The 22,335-nt window shown below is 37.1% G+C and overlaps 3 protein-coding genes across 7 annotated transcripts in view; all 3 read right to left on the reverse strand.

Moving 5' to 3' along the window:
* Positions 1–761: 761 nt before the first annotated feature.
* On the reverse strand, positions 762–9,583 carry LOC127808247 (protein SET DOMAIN GROUP 41). The gene is made up of 4 exons (XM_052346698.1): positions 8,833–9,583; positions 8,653–8,753; positions 3,344–3,442; positions 762–2,657 (listed from the first exon to the last, which is right to left on the reverse strand). The coding sequence occupies exons 1-4, from the start codon at positions 9,569–9,571 to the stop codon at positions 1,716–1,718; spliced, it is 1,881 nt and encodes a 626-aa protein (XP_052202658.1). The 5' UTR covers positions 9,572–9,583; the 3' UTR covers positions 762–1,715.
* A 1,321-nt stretch (positions 9,584–10,904) lies between these two features.
* On the reverse strand, positions 10,905–15,887 carry LOC127808937 (thioredoxin Y1, chloroplastic-like). Its single transcript, XM_052347675.1, has 5 exons — positions 15,614–15,887; positions 12,328–12,416; positions 11,792–11,969; positions 11,388–11,462; positions 10,905–11,280 (listed from the first exon to the last, which is right to left on the reverse strand). The coding sequence occupies exons 1-4, from the start codon at positions 15,794–15,796 to the stop codon at positions 11,397–11,399; spliced, it is 516 nt and encodes a 171-aa protein (XP_052203635.1). The 5' UTR covers positions 15,797–15,887; the 3' UTR covers positions 10,905–11,280; positions 11,388–11,396.
* Positions 15,888–16,995: 1,108 nt separating this feature from the next.
* LOC127807529 (sterol 3-beta-glucosyltransferase UGT80B1) overlaps positions 16,996–22,335 on the reverse strand; it is a 36,812-nt gene continuing 31,472 nt past the window's right edge. For 4 of the 5 annotated variants that reach the window (XM_052345447.1, XM_052345444.1, XM_052345446.1 and 1 more), the window contains 5 exons: positions 20,647–20,749; positions 18,335–18,411; positions 18,049–18,096; positions 17,629–17,778; positions 16,996–17,490 (listed from right to left, as the gene is read on the reverse strand). In XM_052345447.1, the coding sequence (XP_052201407.1) occupies positions 17,290–17,490; positions 17,629–17,778; positions 18,049–18,096; positions 18,335–18,411; positions 20,647–20,749 (579 nt within the window). In that variant the 3' untranslated portion in view covers positions 16,996–17,289. The remainder of the gene's footprint in view (positions 17,491–17,628; positions 17,779–18,048; positions 18,097–18,334; positions 18,412–20,646; positions 20,750–22,335) is intronic. The other variant, XM_052345448.1, reaches the window with a different exon arrangement.

Here is a 22,335-nt window from a genome sequence, read left to right on the forward strand (position 1 = left end):
GAAATCATCAGCTCTGCTGCAATCTTCTTGGAGTCTCTGTCGGAACTCCCCTGTCCCGCTTCGCCTTCCAAATTGGAACAAGAATATTACCTGAGCTCGACCATTACCACTTGATGTTGCTCCATCTTTCAATTTCAAACCACTTCGGATTAAATGATGTAGTTGCCGAGACTTAGCGAAATTCACATCCACAAAGCTACCACATGCTTCGCCTTCAAAATTCAAGTCAGATCAGAATACAGAATCGGCTTCGTCTACAATTCACTAGAATTCCGCCAGGCTTAGTTGCACTAAATCGCCTTGGTTACTGCTAAAAACTTCCAGATCATCGCCAAGAATCGTTGGCTCTAATGCCAAATGTTATGATCCTAGGGTTTGGCTGGGGATTAGATGGAAAATTGAGAAGAGTTCGGGAGAGAGAGAGAGAGGAATTGGAGGGAGACAACAAGAATAGAAGTAGAACAGAGAGGAAGGGAGAGAAGAGCACAAAGATGCGAGAGAGAAATTTGGGAGAGAACCGAAGACAGAGAAGCATTCAATCAATTATTACTTAATACCCTCCAAAAGAGCCTCATGGGTAGCTTATATAGCTACTCTTATTGTTAGTGCTTTCAGTTATCATTTGTAACTGAAAGTATTACAACTTCTCATCTAAAACAGAAATGTAACTAAAGAAATACAAGAAAAATACAAATCAGTAATTGACACATGTTTAATGACCATTGTATCCTAGGGTCATGACAGCCATGTGGGATGCAAAATATATCTATCCTACTTCTATAGCATCTCGAAAATATTTTTTGTTGGTCACAGACATGGATATATTTATATATCATACACTACACAGAATACAACTGAAGCATATGTTAAGTTGGACCAGCTTGAGCAAGGCATCAATCAAAGCTTGAGAAATTATTGGATTAGTTTGATACTCAAGCCCAAGTAGTTAGTACCTTAGTCATAGCTAAATAGATCAAACACCCAAGACGCTAACTTGTGGGCCAACCAAGGCCACAATGGCCTGCTCAATCTGTCTTTGAAGTTAGACTGGTTGAGGCTGTTTCAAACATTACACATAGAAGTCCGGCTTGATATTGGTTATAATCAATACATTCTGTAGAATATAAATCAAATAGCAGCAAATTTGCTTAATGAATTTGATTATCATGAATCGGTTTTTTACATTTGTCTCTGTTGGTAAACACTACAGGAACAGAGTTTAATAAAAGGCTTACCTGCAATGGAGATCCATGCCCAGATGATTTCGCAGGTGCACATATAAATCCAATCTTCCATGCTAAGCATATCATTCATTTTTGAAAATCAAAGTTGCATGGCCATTTTAAGTCCAGTTGGCCTAGTATTACCAGGGGGTTGTAGAGTTTAGCCAACAGAAACCCTTTTCCAAAAAATCTTCTGGTAATAAGAAATCATTATACATATACATCACTAATCTTCATTGGTTCTTCCACTTCTGCTTCAAAATAAATTTCAATATTCCTGGAAAGTAGATATTGAAATTTATTTTGAAGCAGAAGTTTCCAGGAATATGGATCAACAAAAGCAGAAAAGCCAGAATTCAAGTTTGCAGCTCAGGCTACAGGCAAACAATTTGACAGTCCCTGAAACATGTTCATTTCTTCTCAATTTGTTCGGCAAACAAATGGATAAAATCACTTTGTGAAGAAGGTCTGAATGCACTGAGCCAAATGAGATTATTTTCCACAAAATCTGTATGATAAAAGACCCCCATATAGAAGGCAATGAACACCAAGCCGAAAGATAAGTATATTTTCTTGGTTTATCCAGATATGTTCTTCACCTCTATAAAGACTGCCTTCTGAATCTGACTCACCTACATGCCTTTCAGTACCCAATATTCTGTAAGAATTGGTAGCCCCGTGCCATCTGAAATCAAGGGGATCTTTAATTAGTTTCAAGTATAAGTCCTGATGAATCAGAAAATTCCAGACCTGTGGTGTAATATTTCTGATACAACTAAGGAACTCCCTAGATATGTCCTCCAATACTACACTTTGAGATTGACTAAAAGCAAAGTCTGCTCCAAACTTCTCCACCAGTACGCACTTGCAGAATTTGTAACTACAAGGAGATGAAAGCTCTGCAATGGCTAACCCCTGTTTTGCAAGCAATTTCCATGCAGGGCTTCTTGCAACATCAATTAAGGACTCCCCTGCACTAGTCCAGAATTTTGCAACAGAGAGAATAAGAGAAGATTCAGACAGAAATAGATGATGGGTTGCACCAGCAAGCAATAAGGAGTATGCAGAACCGGTTCTACTCATATCGAAAGCTTCCAGAAGATGTTTGTCCATTTCAGGATCAAGAGCTAACAAATCAGTTGCACAGGTTTTATAGGCAGACGCCAGTGTGGTATAGGCACTCAATGAGAGATGGTGGAGTGGATGCAACCAATATTGCTGCTTTTCTTTTTCTTTTTTTGATTCAAATTGTCCATCATTACCATGAATCAACAAATTCTCAAGCTTCTCACAGCAAGATTTGGGATTACCAAGCGTCAAATATTCAGCTACAGCATCATCTACACGATCACTCAAATTTTCAAGTGCTTCTTTTCTGTGGAAGTTCTGAACAAAACTCGAGTTGGCACCATCATAATTAACAGCATAAATTTCCTAGCCACCAAAATGATTGAACATGTCAATGCTAATTTGCAAAATTAAGTTGAATTTAATTTTGGACATAGTTAATTCTCACATGAGAATATCATGTGAAGTACAAAATATTAACATGAGATGAGAGGATATGGTCACCATGACTAGCAGTTTCCAACATAGCTAGATAACAAACTGAACATAGAGACAAAAAATTAAGGAAATAAAAACATGCCGAAAGATAATGATGTAGAAGGGACTGATTACCTGTGACATGAATAAACAAAATTTCTAGTTTGATACACGATATTAAGAAGAATTCCCCATACCACAAGAAGTCAAAGAGAAAAAATAATTTATTAAAGGATATTACCAGGAAAAGTGGAACTTGATGGAGAAGAATATACAGGAACATAAAATAAGAAGAGGAATTGACAGCAAAAGATGGAAAACAAAATTCATTAGTATATTTCCAAGTGAAATAGTTAAACCACCAAAAGAAAATTAACAGGGATCTTAACTAATTGCTTCTGTGCAAATAAATGAGGCCAAACCTCCATTAGCAGCATATACCTGTCAGCTAGAACTAGCAAGGCACAAAGTTGAAACAGAGCAAAGAACGATTGAACTAGGAAAAGAAAAGCCAAATTTTGACGTGCATCACCAAGATACAAATAAATCAGCAACAGTAATTTATTAGGACTGACCTGCAACATATGATCCACATAAGTTGGAGGCCAAGCACAACATCGCTGACAGGAGCAAATAAACCGATACTTTAACCATAACTCTGATTGCCTCACTGCCTGCAAATTAAGAGGGAAAATAGATTATGCAATGGCATTTAGAAAATCAATACCAACAATGGGAAAGCTTCATCTCACCAAGATAACTGCAAGGTTGATGACAACCCATGTTCAGGCACCATGAGCAAGAAGTAACAATATTAATAGGCTATTTCTTCACAGCACTGACACATGGGGACAGAATTGTAGAAGTTAGTATTCACATAACCATTGAGTATCTAGCTAGGCCGTGAATAAGAGCATACATTGGATGGATTGGTCAAAGGCATTTCTACTAGTGCCTTGTTGACTTCTTCTCTGGCCATGGATAGACATGGTTGAAAAGTTCAAATCATGTAGCTGACCTCACCTAATGGAATTAAAACTAGATATCAACAACCTATTCACTAGGGGGCATGTTTTTATATGCTAAGGCGGCACATTAGATATCAACAACCTACCTCTTCACCAGGGATTGAGCTCATCATGACTGTCCAAATGCTAACTTTTTGACATGGCACATGAGTCTCCAATCTCTCTTTCCACAGATCAAACTCTTTATAATGTTTCTCCAAGTGCCAGTGTCTTGGGGTGCCACATTCTCTAAGGATTGCGCTCATCATGACTCCAAATATTAGCTTCTTTGACATGGCACATGAATGTTCAACCTCTCTTTCCATGAATTGAACTCTATAATGTTTCTCCAAGTGCCAGCCTCATGGGGGTGGCACATGCATCTCCGTAATCTCCCCCTCTAGAGATCAAGACTCAATTGAGAAAAAGTACCATTTTCAGTGTCCTATTATTGGAGAACCTTGCAAGGGTGCTCTGCATTGACGTCACCCATAGAGTTACAGCACCTCCATAGCTAGATCAGTAGAACTCTCCAATAGTGCTGCATTCATCATAAATTATCTCCACCATGCAGCAGAAGTGAGGTCTCCAACTATGTTACTGATGAGATACCCGATAGTTATCCAATATTGTGACCCAATATCAATAGCTTTTAGAAATTACCAACAAAGAACGAGAACAATTCAGAGCATTCAAGAGGCACTCTCCAGAATTCTCTTACCAAAAACCAGCCAACTCTGTCTCTCTTCTTCTAACCTATTTATACCTCTCCTCTGCTCCTCTCATAACCTGGAGCTCCTTGTTCTTACACCTATGACCTATTGAATATTTCTCATCGCAGCGAAAACAAAGGCCCTTCTCATGCTTGGCCTTCCATTCAGCCTCACTAAGCCATTTAAAAGGGAAGCTCCCGACTCCCATTTGGGTCACAGACTTTTGGGAGGAACCCGAACTCTTCGCTAGTACAGAGGACATCTAGGTGGTGACAGATGGTGCAAAGGGTACCCACTCTTTGGTGGTCCTGCTACCCTGAAGCAATTCTAAAGTGATGTGTTCTTATCCTCAATATTTTGAGCCACTGTCATGATCTGATCTAGCCCCCGGGGTTGCAGCACCTTGGTCTCAGCTCTTATCTCCAGTTTGAGACCGTTTAGGAATTAGCCTCCCAAAAACGCCTTAGGAACATCTGGCATAGACGCAACCAACATCTCAAACGTCAACCTATACTCCTTAACAGTCCCCTCTTGCCGGAGAGCCAAGAAACGCTCCTCCAACGACCCTTCTTGAGTGGAGTGAAACCTGCCCATAATTCCCTGCTTCAAGCCTTCCCAACTCCGAATTCCTCTTCGCCTTGACTCCCATTGAAACCAAGCCAGAGCCGCAGCTTCAAAGCACAATGCGGCCAAGTCTTATCTTCTCCTCCTCCGTTAATTGATTGGCCGCAAAATAGCTCTCCGCTCGAAAAATCCATTCATCTGGGTTCTCTCCTTCGAATATGGGCATCTCCAGCCTCCTTCCTCGTATTTCCGATTAGCACCCACCCCCGATTCCTCCTTCCAAGTTGCGATCGCCCACAATTCCAAGGGTTACTTCGGAATCCAAGGTGAATTTCGAAGGTCCTTCTCCCTCCTTGGACTCGCTCTTCCTTTCTCACTCCTGCTCATCCCACTTCGTTCGCATGAAGGTGAATTGTTCGACCATCATCGCCATATTTCGTTCCATCGCCTGGATATCCCCTCTCATGGCTTCAACTCCCCTTTGCATGCCCTCTATCTTCAACTCCAAATCTCTCACTCTCTCCGTTAAGTTCACCATGAGGATCGACAGTGCTCTGATACCAAATTGATGAGATACCCAATAGTTGTCCAATATTGTGACCCAATATCAATAGCTTTTAGAAATTACCAGCAAAGAATGAGAACAATTCAAGGCATTCAAGAGGCCCTCACTCTCTAGAATTCTCTACCAAAAACTAGCCAACTCTCTCTCTCTTCTTCTAACCTATTTATACCTCTCCCCTACTCCTCTCTAACCGAATTCCCCTGCACATGCTAATTATTCCCTCAACATGCGGATTCCAATTCTACCCCCCTCTCCATGCACACATGCTAGTTGTTACACCTGCATGTGCTGATTGTAGCGTCTTTGGTAGGTCCGGTATTGTTGTTAGAATCTTACAATTCATAATTCGAATTGTACGATTCACAATTCGAATTGTACGATTCAACTCAATTCATGTAAAAATCGAGTCGAATCTATAGGGTGAATCTAAAATCCCTTAGAATCGTACGATTCACGATTCGAATCATACGATTCGACTCGATTCATATAGAATCAAATCGAATTTATAGGGTGAATCGAAAATCCCTTAAAATCAACTATGAATCGGACGAATCGACCATGAATCGCATGAATAGCACGATTCGTCCGATTCCTCCAATTCGTGCGACTTCATTTGCATGTGCGCTTTAATCAAATATTCGTTCGATTTGGCTATCTTTGAAAACAAAGAAGATGATGAAAATGATGCTCTTGAACTTGAAGATGAAGATGATTGATATCTAGTGAAGATTATGGACAATGGAGTTTATTAGTAACCTTATAATTGTAGGGTTTTTTTTTTTTCCTAGCTTATTATTTTGAAAGTGGTTTGGTTTGGTGCAATTTGAATTTAAAGGCAACATAAATATACTTTTGCCTTTTGGTATAATTTTAAACTTAGAAAATATATTTAGAAGTTTATTTATCTATTTATATTTAAAAGAATTGATCATAGTGAACACATTATTTATTTTCTATGGATATATATTATTTATAGTTGAAATTGAGAATGTGTACCGAATCTTACGATTCGATTCACGATTCATAAAATAAGCATTTCGATTCTCGATTCGAATCTCGATTTAACAATTATGGTCGACTTCGGTATACTAGTGGCTTATCAGTTACCTTTACCATGTTGAGTTGCACTCTAGAAATTAATGAGTTATCTCCAACCTTGAAAGCCTAGATTGAGTCAAGGCCAAATTAAAGGTGTAAATGAACTCGTGCATTTGGTGAACAGTTCGTGAACAAGCTCGGTTTGAGTCCATTTATTAATTAAACAAATAAATTTGAACAAAAAACAATAAATAAGTTGAGCTCGAACAACTTCACTTATGTTCATGAACAAACTCGTTTTATGTTCATGAACAAGATTATTCATAATTCATTTAGAAATCATTTAAATTTAGTTTATTGTTTGTTTAAAATATAATATACTTATATTGTATATATTATAGTACATATAATATATTATATATAAATAATTATATAATTAATTTTTCTTTTTAACTAATTATATAATCAATTTTTCCTTTACATGAACAATTTCTTTTTCTTTTTTTTTTCCAGTGAAGATATTTATCTTTTGAATACAATAGTTTATTGTTAATGAACAAGCTCGAAATGAGGCTCGTTTATAAGTAAACAAACCAAACATGATCATAAAAACATATAAAGGAACCAAGCTCAAACACATTCATAAGTAAATGAGTTGAACCCAAATTGAGCCTAACTTGGCTCATTTACACCCCAGCCAAGATCTCCCTATAGAGGAGGCTTCTAAAGACTTGCAAAATGGAGACTAGAGATATAAGGTTTTTTGAGGCCTTTCTCTAGACTTGATGAAGCATGGGCTTGACTAGTGACAAAAGGGAGAGTCCAATGAAGACATGGGCCTCTGGATTATCCCCACAATCCTAAGATCACAAACATGACATAGTTATCAGCACTATATCCATAATTGGCCACAACAACCCCTTGAATATCAAATAGTGACTTAATACCATTTCTTGGACATCAGTGGTAAGGTGAGTTCTTCACTATAGATTGGAGTATTATTTGTCAAAAAGGGACAACCTTGAGTACACCAACCCCAGGCCATGTCCTTTAACAAACCCAAAAGCTCTATTTCTTTTACTACCATTCCCAATCTTTCCAATGGTTTCTTAGTTTTCTTGTTTACAACTTTGACAGCCTTAATATACTTGATGCCTACTATAATCCGAGTTAGATTCTCTTTCTCAACTCACTACTATCACTTCATACACTATACTTGAGAAGACTAGTACTCATTGAACATCGTGCTAGTGCAGAGGTTAAGCATCCTCCCAGCCCTTCCATCACTCTACTCAGCAAAGAACTTCCTACACCTAGGCATTATTGGAATGTGGCTCTATCAGTGTTGTTAGCATCTTTATCCACTAATCTCATGCTAATGAGTTGCATGGACGGTATGTGTATATATTAAGATACGCAATGTTTCTATCATTGTTGTTCCTATGCATCTACTAATCAAATGCTAAAGTTCATATTCCATGGGTTGTGTTTGGGTTGGAGCATGCAACTTATTTGAATCTATCTTAAATCTACATCATTAAAATAATACAAATTCTCCACTCTTTTCAAATTCTATCTTGAGCAAAAAGAGCAAAATAAGAAATCTCTCCATTTTTTTATTTACATATTTATTCATTTTTGAGGATCTCTCAATCTCGTGCACATACCTTTACCAAAGGAATGAACTACGGATAATCTTGCATACTTCAACTCTTCAACAACACTAGGGCTTCCTTGAATATTACATATAACTTCAGCGGTTCTTCCCATAACTCCTGATATATTAAGATAATTAAAGAATGAGAACCTTATATTTCTTGTATTCCTTTTGCATATATTGGTCCCACTAAACCAGAAAGAAGTCTCCAAAATTTTCATAGCAGTGAGGATGACAATCCCCGAGTTAAAAAATAATAGTTGGTGAATAATCCTAGAATTCAAACTAATTACCATCCATTAACCAGACAACATGCCAGTCTTTGTAGATTTATAGGTACCTTAGGCTGCAATAAATCAGTGTATGCAACAGAGACCTCCTCGCCCTTGTTGATTGCCCTGATGCTTCGAACAATTATTCTCGGACCATATGCGTTACCCACTGCATCACCATTATGCAAAACATAAAACTAAACTATATTTAATTGACAGAAGAAAACAGAAAATGCAGAGTGAGTTACCTCTTGTGGATTCAAACTTGTTGCAACCACCGCTCTCCGTCACTTCAAAGCTGCCAGTGATGGCTGGAACAATGCGCAACCTCAAGTCACAGCAGGAACAATCCTGCCGCGAGAACCAATAGCAAGCATTGGGGGAGCAGCTGTGGTTGATCCAGGAGAAGGTTGTATCGTACACAGCTATCCCCAGGGCCTGTCCGCCATCAAGCTGCACCTCCACAGCATTCGTTAGCACCGCGCACAACGCCGCCTCCTCCAACACACACTCTCCGGACACCTCCGCTTCAAAACCGTCGCGCATCTGCCTCGCCTTTGCCATGGCCTCGGCGCCGTCCCTCACCCTAGCCCAAACGTCGTCGTCCTCTCCGGACATCAGTTTGTCGCGGTTACACATCAATCCGCCGATTCTGTCCAGGCGGCGGATCGGAGAGCGGGGAATAAGGTCGAGGAGCTCCAGGCGGCGGAGGAGGCGGAGGGCGGCGCGGAGATCGGAAGAGGAGGCGGCGGGGCCGCGGAGGAGGTGCTCGGCGGAGGAGAGGTGGAGGAGGGAATCAGATTGAGAGCAATGAGGCGAGCAGTAGAGGAGGGAATGGTGGGAGAAAGGATTGGTAGGGAGGGGAGAGAAGCAGGAGGAGCAGTGAGAGAGGAGAGAGGCGTCGTGGAGAGAGAAGGCCAGTGGAGGCAGCGGAGGGGTTAGGTCTTGCCCTAAGCTTTCAACGTCTTCCCTCGCTCTCATCTCCATTTTCGCTTCTATTCCACCACTCCACCAGAACTCGTAAGTGTATATATATATATATATATATATATGACCATGCTATTCGCACAGAAAGGGTCATAGAACCCTTTACAGACGTGATATATCACAATATATCGCGAGATTTTGACATTAAAAAATTGTGATATATCGCAATTTGTTCACCCTCTTTCTTTCTCTCCCTTTCGCCTGCAACCTCGTCGCCGTCTTGCCTCCTGTAGCAATTGCAACCTTACCACCTCCCGTCTCCCCTTTACTCCTTGCCTCTGCCCCCTCCTCTTGCCTCTGTGCCTCACCTCCTCACCGCTGCAACCTCCAGCAATCGACGAGGGCGAGGCGAGAGAGAGAAACAGATAGACAGAGGAGAGTCGAGGCGAGAGAGAGACAGAGAAAAGAGAGTGTGTGTGTTGGGTAGAACAAATTAGGGGTAATTTGATCATTACATAATTTTATAAAGCTATTTGTACATCCTCTTTTATAAAGCTAATTGCTATTTGCGTGAAAGTTGGTGGGGATTGGTTGGGTTTGACTCCCAATCCCCATTAGATGTACATCACTTTTGTACATCTTGGGCTACATAAAGAAATATTATAACTAAAATACCCCCCACCTCACATACATCTCAAGCGCTTCATAAGGGATTTTTTTATCATTGATACACCTTTATGTAGTCCAAGATGTACACAAAGGTGTACCAATAACATTTTTTTCCCCATTAACCATGAACCAAGATCAATCGCTTTGCTAGAAGAGCAGCGGCTTTCTCGTCACATCACATTCTAAGTTTTCATTTATTTTATTATTTAAACAAATAAATTGAAACTATCATTTTTGTAAATAAAAAAAATTATTATTAATACATCATAGTGTACATATATTTCAATGTTTAAAATATCCTTACCAAGGTGCTGAACCACAATAAGACTTAATAAGACGATAAGTATTTATATTATTTATGTGTATTATGTAACTCAAAATGTACATAAATAATGTACAAGTAATGTAACTTTTTAAGTAATAATAAAATAAATACTCACCAAACTCCCTTAAAATTTGCAAAAAATAAAAGCTAAACCACTTGAACTGTAAGTGACACCTCCTAAAGATAAGAAAAGGTTACTTTGAAATCTTCTATTCTATACTTGCACGTGCGTACATGTCAGAACTGTAGCTTTTTGAAAATGAAAAAACAAAGCCTCAACCCAACAAAATAAAAACCAGATCTAAGAAGTAAACACAAAACCAGAAGTTGAATCAAATCTACGTAATGTTTTTAAGGTCGTTGTGGTTGTGGTTTATGCGGGGCATGACCGTGTCGATATAGGCAAATGTATTTGTTGTCGATATAGGCAAAATGTATTTGGAACATAATTGTTGAGGATCCTCAACTACCCAGAAACATACAGCTTACCTCAGAACAAAATTAAAGATAAAATCACATGTTTTCAGTAACTTTCTAATGGCCTACTCGATGGCTATGCAAACAAACGGTGAAACCAATCTGCTGTCCGAATTGATTGACTTGATCTACATAGCTGTCACAACATGAACAACTACTATGGCATTTCGAAGGAACAACGAACACCGAATATTTTGCGAGGGAGGGGAGAAGAGCGAAAAATCATGCTCATTCCTCAGCCAGCGGGTAGGCATTCCAGTTGAATTTGCTAGATCAGGACATGATTTCCCATTCGAACCTGAGACGAGAAAAGAATAGAGGTAAGGGTTGAACATTTGTTTCCCAAGAGCATGTTGCATTTCGAATAGATCATGCAAGAATGCTGGAAAATGGCAGAAGCCGTACCAGAAAGAACTACTGCTTCACTTTTAATGTAGACTCAATACGTTCAATGAGCTGGTTTGCAGTCAAAGCTCCCTCCTGGAAGTTATTAAACAGAAACATCACAAAGGAAGTGCAATTCTAGAAAACAACAAATACTACTTGAGCACGCATTCTAGGATGCTGAAAAGAATTGTCAAGAATTGTGCACATTAATGAAATCACTCCCTGTAGCAACCAGCCTCTGTGGCTGTACCAAGTATTAATGGAGTGCATCTTAATTGATGGGTAAAAATCAAGTGAGCATTATGAATAGAGATTCGTCAAAGGTAGGGCCATAGCAATTCATCTTCATAACTAAAGAGAAACATGCAATCATCTGGAAAGAGTATGATCTATTAATCAAAAGAAATATGACTTCCACTTACGAAGCGATCATAGGGTTTGCCATCCTTAAATATGATGAAAGTAGGCAAAGCCTCTATTTTATACTTGTCAGCAATACTTGGGTATTTCTCCGTATCAATTTTGACCACCTGGATCTTATCTTTCATTGAGGCGCTAACTTCGTTCAGTATAGGAGCCATGAATTGACAAGGACCACACCTGCAACAAGAGCTCTAAGTTGGTTTCTTTAATTTCACATTGCTATCATAATGGCTACAAGTCAGGGGTTCTTAACAAATTCCTCATCTAAGATCTCCTTCAGTAGCATAACAGAACTGACAAATTATATTCTTCCAGAACTAGAGCTTTCTTGCAAAAGCAAGCATTGATTTTGAACATTTTTCCAAAGGACAATACCATGCACACTACACCAGTGAAGTGATTATGAATGTAATTACCAACTAAAACATCATCCAGTATAGTCAGACAACATGTTTTGTTCTCTCACCAGTCATCAAGTTAAGGAAAATTGGTCATTTATATTATAGACAACAGGACAAGGTAAAAAACAACTCACCAAGTTGCATAGAAATCAACCAATACAGGTTTGTCGGAATTCGACAGCAAATCATCAAAAGAAGAAAAAGTCTGCTTCTTGGCTTCAACCTAATTGACCAAAAAATTATAAATTAATCAATGTTTTATGAGAATTTTGAAACTGGTAATTAATGAATACAAAGTCAGAGAAAAGCCGCTTTCAATTTTTCTGCTTTAGTTGAATTTAATAACTACTCCAATCGCATTTAAAATGGTTTCAGTGGCAAATATGAGAAATATTCATAGGAAACTTAATCTGATGTAGACGAAGAAGTAAGTGATGCCTTAAATGTTCATGAATCTGAAATAAACCAACACTAATAGTTACCACTTGACATTATATTTGATACGCAAGAAGCAATTAGTAATGAAAAGTACAAATTTGAATTCAAGCAGTACCACTATATGCAATAGGCATAATTTAAAAGTAAAAAATAAATTAAAAAAAAATAGGGAACTCTCCAAACTGCTCGGCATTTTCTTCCCACCTAAAGTGAGCAAAAGAGAGATGGATATATCTTTTTCTGTACCATTTTTGCCCCTTATAACAACATTTATTTTAGTGGAAAGGTACATTTAGGACCTTTCCTTCTCAACCATTACCCAAGAGAAAACCTGGTAGCTTCTTTCCTACTTTACTTTAACAACCCTCCTTCACTTCCCTTCCTCTTGATTTTCAGTTTTTCTACCTTCCCTTCCTCTCAATTTCAATGACAAGGTATTAGAGAGAATTTATACAGGGCTACATAAAAGACTGACACTTCATTGTCTGTAGATAACGTTAAGATCTTGAAGGAGGAGAGAGGAAAACTTAGAAGTGCTCCCAGTTGTAAAAGTGCATAAAATCAGACAAATCCCATAGCAATTGAACCATCGAAAACCACATTCATCGAATCAGCCTTGAAATAGATCCAAAAGTAACCAACAATTTATCGTAGCTCTATGAAAGAAGATGATCAGGATTCAGGAAGTTTATGCTAAGCGAGGTGATATTCAAACCCAGGACAAAGACATTGAAGAGAATGGTTAGTTTAGTTTCCACAGGCAATTTTTACGTATTAAGATAAAAAAGGGTTCCCCTCAAATAGCAAAAGATACACATTCTTGCTACCTAGTTCTTGCAATTATTGCAGCAGAGGAACCACAGCCATTTACCTTAATAGAGTTGTCTATGACACTAACAACGAGAGGCAAGGGACAAAACTTTTTTTTTTATTTTCAAAGGAAATGGCGTATATAAAAGAACAGACTCAATAGGATACACAAAAGAAACTATTTACACTATACAATCATTCAAAAAACTTTATGAAATATTTAAAATAAGGAATCCCCCCAACCCAAAAATAGAAGGAAATGAGAATGCTTCCCTTGAGTAGGAGAACTTTCAAAAGTTCCTCTATTTCTCTCCCTCCAAATATTTCAACTAATACAAAGTGAAACAGAAATCCAAAAATCCCTCATATTTACTAGAACAAGCCTGACCCAAGAAAATACAACATCCAACACCAAAGCCTGCACACCCAATTGACACCCAAAATAAGAAAAAAAAAAAAAAGGTGTTCTTTTTTTTTTTTTTTTTTTTTTTGGGGGGGGGGGGGGGGGGGGGGTGGGGGGGTGTTAGGGACTCAAAGTATCATGAGGTGGAAGATAATGAGGAACTAAATGATCAACTGATTCCCCACCCATCTTAATGGAGGCAACACCAACTAGTTACAAAAAGGGCCCTCTTCCTCAAATTATCGGCTGTAAGAATGTTGCCAAATAAAAGAGTTGAAATTAGGGGGGAAAAAAAGGACAACCCTAGAAGGAGCTTTCAACTTCCATAAAAAATTCCAAGGGAAATACAAACTACCTATATCACAAAGTACTTCACAAAAATAAAGAACTGAGAAATGTACATGCAACCACAAATATTTCAGTATATATGGAACACAATGATTTCACCACGAACCATGGAATTCATGTCGGTGTTAACCACCTGAAAATACATCATTGTCATTTTACTTTCTCAAAAAAATAGAGTCCATACAAGTGACAGTTCTACATGACATGTCAAGTATCGGCATACAGAGACATGGGATATGATATGGCATGGACTTGCAAGCAGGGCAATTTTCAGAACAAGTTGAAGAAACAAAATGTTCAGACATCACAGCAAGTAATTATGTATTCATATGCATACATACAACATTAAAAATTTCTTCATTTTAAATTATAAACACATTCAATTATATCAAACATAGTGTTAAGATCATTTCCCACATTATAGGTTATTGAAAAGAAATTTGAACATCTACTTTACGTGGTTCTATTTATAAACAAAGATGTTTTGGATTGGAAGTCTTAAAATTAAGAAGTCTAGAAGACAAAGATTAATAAGTGATAGGTAGCACAGCCAATTGATGGGTAGATGACCCCGGCAGTGGACATGAGCGTGTCCTCCATGTGATTAAACAGTTTCAACTCAAGTACTAAACAAATTAAAAAGAAATGACAGGGCATAATTGGATGAGAGTACAACAAATGTTTTGCAGTATCAAGGGAGTGTCATTCAACATGGTATCCAATATGAATATAGCACCACTCATAAGCGATAGCTCATACTATAAGAAAACTCATCCAAGGTGCATTCTTAATCAGTTCAATAGTTAACATTCTAAGTTTACAAATCTTCTACAGAGTTCCAGCACAAGAAATTGTGCCAAAAACAAACAGACGAACAAAAATGACCTGCAGAACTTGCCACCCTACAAATTCCAAATATCAATTTATCATCTATGTTGAGTTTGAACAATCCCAGACGTGATCCAACAAAGTCAAAAACATTTGTGAGCATGTTGTGGGGTATACAATTGTCCCTCTCCTTTTTGGTGTTTCATGAAACCAAACATTCCTCTCTCCCTACCTAAGTCAACCTCTGAAACCAATCTCCCCAAACCTTAACCTACCAACACCACCCCAAACCCTAAAATCTAAGCGACTACACTAGCTAGTCAAACAAACACATCCAAAATTTGCAAACAAACTGAACGTTGCAAGCCTTATTACAAGCTGATGTAAAACACGTCCTGAAGATTAATTAACCGCTAAAATTCTCAATCATTCGAAGCAGATCCAAAGCTTATCCGCTTACCCGTAGCTCAATCCGAAAATCACCAGGTCCAAGAAGTACACCAATTAGGACAAACTCCAAACCAGAGAAAATTCAAGAGAAAAAAGAATCACACAGGACATAAGATTGGTGCAAGAAAATCGGTAATTAGTACCCGAGGAAGAATCCGACGTCGTGATCGAGGCGAAAACCCTTGGATTCCGATTCGGATGCGCCGAGGGAATTGCAGCGAAGACGAGAAAGAGAGCTTCGAAGAAGACGACGACGACGAAGATGAACGGGCCGAGTGGTCCGAGTTCAACGGCCTAATTGTGGCCGCCGATATAGAAATCGCCATTGAAATTCTCTTACAGAGGAAGAGAGAGAGAGAGAGAGAGGAGAATGCGGTTCCTGTAGTATTGGAATCGATGAGAAACGAACAGTGGGTAGCGAAGAAAATGGATTTGGTAGATATTTCGTGTGATTTGGCGTGGGCCAGAGCTGGAGGATCATTGACGTTGGTCCTCGCATCGGACGGACAGAATTTTATAACGAGAGACTTGATAAATGATAGATTTTTTCTTTTTACTTTATTAATCACTTATCAATTTTTATTTTGTCCTGACTAACCAGTCATGGAATTCTCTAAATATCAATGAGACCCTTTATTTTAGTGTCACGAATTATAAAATTTCAATATGATTTCATAAATTTTTAAATTAAAATTTCAACCTCATTAAACCAAAATTTGATTCCGTTTGGTTGATTAAGTTTTAATTTGGGATTAGATTAATTTTAAATTTTAACATTAATCATAATGAATTCAAATTTAAATTCCAAAAAAAATCAAATTAACCTAACTCAATAACCTAAAATAAGGTCGGTGAGTGTGCAAAAGCAACCCATAATAATGACTTTTAATTATAATATAGAAATAATATTAAATAAAATATAAAATAAATATACTTTAAGATAGTTAAAAAAAGAAAATAGACATATTTTGTCCAACTTTTGTATAAGAAAATGTTGCAAGATTGATCTTTTAATAATATTTTCTTATGTTTTATCTGAAAGAGAACAAAAATGCCTAAAGGTCGCACTTCTTCAAAGTTAAATATTGAAAAATATTAATTTTTGTGTGTACATATAATGTAATTATAAATAATTATATTAAGAAATGTGAATATTTAAATTTATAATTTTATATTTATAACGAAATAATAACTTCTTCAATCTTTTTTAAAAGCATAACAAAATTAAGCATTCGTTTATACATGTAATTAATATGTACATATTCCATACATATTAACCTTTAAAAGTAACATAAATTGTCTGTGTATATATTCGAGAACTTAGGATATCGTAACATCATAGGTTTGATTCTGCTTTCGTGCGGAACTATGCAATTGCCTATGCCTATCCTACCTGAAGCCTGATGAAACATGTATGCACATCAAGACAGACCATAAGTTTTAGAGAGAATAAAACAGTATGAACCAAAGATTATCTATGATCAAGAATTCTTTAAGTTTCTCAAGTTACTAAAAAAAAAAAAAACATATAATATGCAAAGACCCATAATTATACAAAATTATCTGGTATATAACTCATGAATTCAATCAACCACCAATCCTAAACACAAGTTCTATACCTTCAAACTTTACAAAAGAACCCTAAGCTCGACCTTCATGATGGGAAGATAAACCTATACTTATTAAGTCAAATGATTTTCAACCATAGACAGTGAAGCTATGAATTAAATGAATGAAATGCAAACACTGACAAAAAAAAAATAAAACCACCTACTGGGATGCATAATCTATACAGTCACTAAAGGTTACTGCAAAGAGTCTATGAACCACAAGGAAGACAACATATCCTCCCAATTTGAAGGAAGAACCATTGGAGAAAGTCTGGCTGGTCATCTTCCTGGGACAGTGACCTTGGCAGGGGCATCTCTGGAGGCAAATGCCGGTGAAACGCATCGACTGCAGCTGCAACGCCGTCTTCATTCTCTATCAGTTTCCCGATTTCCATTGCTTTAGATTTTACCTGGGAAATGCAAAACCTCATCTAGAAATACCAATTTGGAAAAAGGGTACGTGCCAAATCATGATAATTGTTTGTTTCTGCTAATTAAGCAAACTTTTTCAGGATAGGGATAGGTGACATAACTCAAGCAAAAATTACCTCTGGCTGAAGCATGAATGTGATAGCATCCGACAAGGCTTCAACAGTGAGCTGAGATATGGGGATTGGAGCCGGTCCCAATCCTCCTTGATAAATTCGATCACCCCAAAAGAACTGATCTCCGAAGAATGGGACTACAGTGGTCGGACACTGCATTACACCATGTATGTGCTCATTAGGTCAATCAACTATGTTTTTAGGTCTAGCATGCAGAAATGGATATATCCATTACTGGTTACAGAAAAAAACATTAAACTTAGACATCTTTAGGTCCGAACTAATCTTTGAAAGAATTAGTTTTCCACAACTTAAAAACACATTTCCAGCAGTTACAAAATCATACTGACTCACACACGACCAAGAATATTAAAATGATCAATTAAGAGCACCCAAATGATAGCTTAAGAACAAGAATATTACCCCGGCTCGTAGTCCTGTAGCTGTGGTTCCAGCACCACCGTGATGTACCTGCATATTTATGACAATACGGTTTCCATTTAGTGGTATATCAAACATATCCATAATTCTAACGCTAAATAGATAAGAGTGTCAATATAGCAATTCCTGACACGCATAACAAATCAGTATTCCATTGACTGGTAATGAATATTTCAACATTAGCCTTAAAACCAACCATCCCTCAACAACTAAAAATAAATATTAGAAGTTTGCTAATATAATAGAGGTGCCTTGCACAAGTACTGACCACAGCCAAACATTGAGGGAAAAGCCAATCATGAGGGCAATCAGCAAGACAGAAAACTGTCTCTGGGATTTCTGGAACTGCAAGATAAATTTGAGTTGAAAAGTAAATCAATCTACTGAAGGAGAAGCATCCCCGCATTATAAAGAAAGATTCAGAAAGTAATAAATGCTCCTTTCAACATATGTATATTTATATATATATATATTTTATAATGTTAGCTGGCATATAAATGTTCATGGAGATGATAAAAATGGCAATGCATGAAAGACAGCAGAAGTAAACATTTTTCAGGAATTCCAAAGTGACAAATCATGAAGTTCCAAAATCAAATAAAATGAGCACAGAACATGCAAAAGGATAGGTGTACTAGGGCATGTTTGATTTTTCTTTAGTTTCTATGCGTTCATTTTTTTTTATTTTGCATTTGTTTTTCTTTTCTATTAAATAACAGAAAATAAACAGTGTTTGATAATGTTGTTGTTTTTCAAAATATTGAAAATAAAATCTGAAAATGATGTTTGATAAAAATGTTGTACATTTTTTATATGATTAAATATATGATGATTAAAAATGTTTGATAAAAATTTTTGCTTTGTATTTTCAATGGATGAAGAGGGTGTGGTAGGCTGGTTATCAGAGGTGTGTTTGATGAAGAAAGTGTGACTGATCAGTTGTCAAGAGGTTTGGTTGATGAACACAATGCACTGAATGAATAAAATCAAGCAGGAATATTTGAAATGAAATAGAACTAGTAGTATCTCAACCAATTTTTTTTCCCTAGAAAATCACTAACAACAAAACAATATGGCATCTTTTGTCTCACACCAGAGTGAGGCTAGGATAGTTATCCCCAGGCCACATATATCCAACATTGTTTACCAAAGGATGTCAGGACTATTTATCAAGATAGAACAATATATTCTGTGTATGTAAACTGTACTGGGAGGGTTTGCCAGGAAAAGGAAAGCAGGGGTAAAGTACTTGATTCAACTGTACAAATGCTGAGATCTACCTTATCTCATCCCTAATCTGATGGAAAACAAAGACCTGAGAGGATAGGCTGAGGTAGATTATTGTCATAGTGATATGATTAACCTGCCAATTATGGGCACTCCAAAATGGATGGCAGAATCTGTACTCTAACACACATACTTGTTGAATAAAAACACGACATATGTATCAGACACTCCACATGCTGTGTCAAGATGTGATGTATTTGATTATTGTCATAATGATATGTTGGACAAACATCATCATAAGTTGTGTTGCCAATTATGTAATGGCTTATTCTTTTCTCTCTTTTTTTTTTTGATAGCTCCTCACAAGAAACTGATATTCATGGATCGACCTTGTTCCATACACGAGTTCTTTAGAATTTCTCATATAAATTTGAGTGGATTAACATCTTGTGGTCATTTGATGGGCACCAAAAAATTGTGTTGAAGCAATTTATAAAGCACAGATTGTAAGAGGTCAAATCATAGCGTATTACTTGAATGTTACTGCAAGAAAATGTGAAGAAGTGATAAAAAGGATGTATTTTCTAGAGGACTAAAAGTTCCTATTATAAGATATTACTATTCACCAGGAAGATTCATTGTATACAAGCTTGGTTCATTATTACCAAGATAATGGCCTACTTCATATCCCTCATGCAATGAATAAAATTATTGATTGACAGAAGAATCCTAGTACCATTTACTAGCTAAAGAATTACTTATGCCTCGTGATCATTAATTCCAGTACTGCATTAGGTAAACTTGAAGGAGAAAGAGACAACACTTTGGACTTTGCTGATTTACTCCATGATGGTATATTAAAAAATAAAATGAACAAAAAAAATTAAAGCAAATAGTATGTATATAACGTAAGATTGGGTCTCTCTACCAGGTGAAATTAAGTTCTAGTCATCGTTTAAGGAATCAACCTTTAGAGTTCAAATTCCAGGGATCAAATCAAAGAGAGGACAGAAATGGCTTTATAGAATAAAAATAGTGAAAAAGATACTCTCCTAGGATTTAATTTAATTCAAGTAAAAACTCCATTTGATCAACATTGCATTTTCTTACTGTGTTTAGTAAGTGTAAAGTACAAGAAATGTTTGCAGAAGTGCTAAGGTCTAAAGAATATATTTGCTAGTACACCATAATAGGAAAAATTCAGTTCAGCTGGGTAATGCAGTTACTAACTATTTTATAAAAGAAAGAATTCATATAAAGCACAGTAAGTGATACAAAATACTCATGAATTGAAGAAGAAGAACAAGAGCAAGAAGAGAAACAACAAACAACAATAAAGAGTAAGACACTCACATGCACCAAGGTCTCCCCAACCACGGTCAATTATTCCCCTTTGTCCTGTATTCTTCAATGCCTCTAAAATAATATCCGTCGTTCTTTTGGGATCTTCAAGAGGCTTGACAAGAAATTAATATCATATTGAATTTTAGTCACTTGAAAATTCTATTAAGCAAAACATAAATAGCGATGACATTAAACAAAAAGTAAACAAAAAATTCAGCAGGCAAGATACTATTCAGAAGACAAAGCTGCACTGCCATAGAAAACATCCTAGTATTAAGTCACATAATGATGCCAATTTAACAAACAGTAGGATGAAATTAGATTCAGCAGTTATAGTTCAAGTACAAGCCATATGCTTTGCGATCAGTTACACTTCATTAACTCTATGAACTAATAACTATCATTTGAAGGATCACCATCATTGTTGAACAACTCTCCCACCTACTGGGAATATGTTGTTGCCGTTGCCATTATTGAACCACATTTTCTGAGCATAGCCTCGAATTTAAACATAAAGTACATGCTATTTGCAGAACTACGAGTAGCAACTCTTGTATTCATTGTTGTTGTTCTGTAACATTCTTTATTTATTTATTTATTATTATTATTTTTTTTTTTTTGGGGGGGGGGGAGGGTGGCGTTGAGATTTCAGTGCACATAAGGTTAGATAACCAGGTAGAGGAAGGAGTAAGCACATATGGTAAGCCCAATTCTATAGAGTATAAGTCTCTCAAGAATCCTATTTTGAATAGGGATAGAGATAGGAGACGCAATTCCATTTCGGTAGTTGCCTATAAACAAGCCTCCCTCAAGTGGAGTTAGAGAAATAGAGAGAAAGTGACACGACTTGATAACCAAAGTCATCTAAGTGTGAGTGACTAGTTACTTTGAACTGTAAGAATTAGGAGGATTTACAGTTTTCTCCATGCAGAAGCTGTGCCATCATTGATTGATTGGATTTTTCCTATTATTGTGGTATGGTGGATGTAGGTAACCATGTTAAATTTTCTGTGTCCAATGTGTGTGATCCAATCCTAACAAACAGTATCAAAGCCTGGATTGTAGGGATCATAATGGGAGGAAGGATTTAATGTGGATTTGTAAACCACTCTTATTCTGTTTTGGGGAATTGTTAAAGTGCTCCCGAGCTCACATCAATGACCGACTCTGCCAGTGGCTGTTTCAATGTGTAACAGACTGGTATGGTGCTTTCTTCCGGTGGTCAGCGAAGCACTGAATCAGCTGCAGTGTTAAACATGCCTTTCACATTTTCAGATCTGCTGCTCGTACTCACTCTCATTGATCTGATCTGCTGCTTGCCGGGTTTCTGTTTTTAATTGTTTCATTCTAATCAGTTTCTTTTGTCCTGCACATTATACTAATGTTATTTAATGAAGGTTTCAAAATGCTGCCAGGGTTGAGTTCCGACTCCAATCCTTCAAACAGAAACCATCAGTCCCTAAGGGACTGAAGATTGGGAGAGTACTCTCACTGCCAAAAGTTTATTTCCCTTGATTACCTAGATATTTTATCTTGATTCCTCATTCCTTTATCTAAGTGGAGATCAAGCAGCAACTAGTTACCCAGATATTTTTCATAGTGAAGAAACTAACTAATTGTGTAAGGTAAACAAATAGGTAAATTCAACCATTTAACTTGGTTACAGCAAGAAGAATGAGAACACTAATAATACAACAT

This window comes from Diospyros lotus, chromosome 8 (genome assembly GCF_014633365.1).
Source record: "Diospyros lotus cultivar Yz01 chromosome 8, ASM1463336v1, whole genome shotgun sequence".
NCBI classification, from domain to species: Eukaryota; Viridiplantae; Streptophyta; class Magnoliopsida; order Ericales; family Ebenaceae; genus Diospyros; species Diospyros lotus.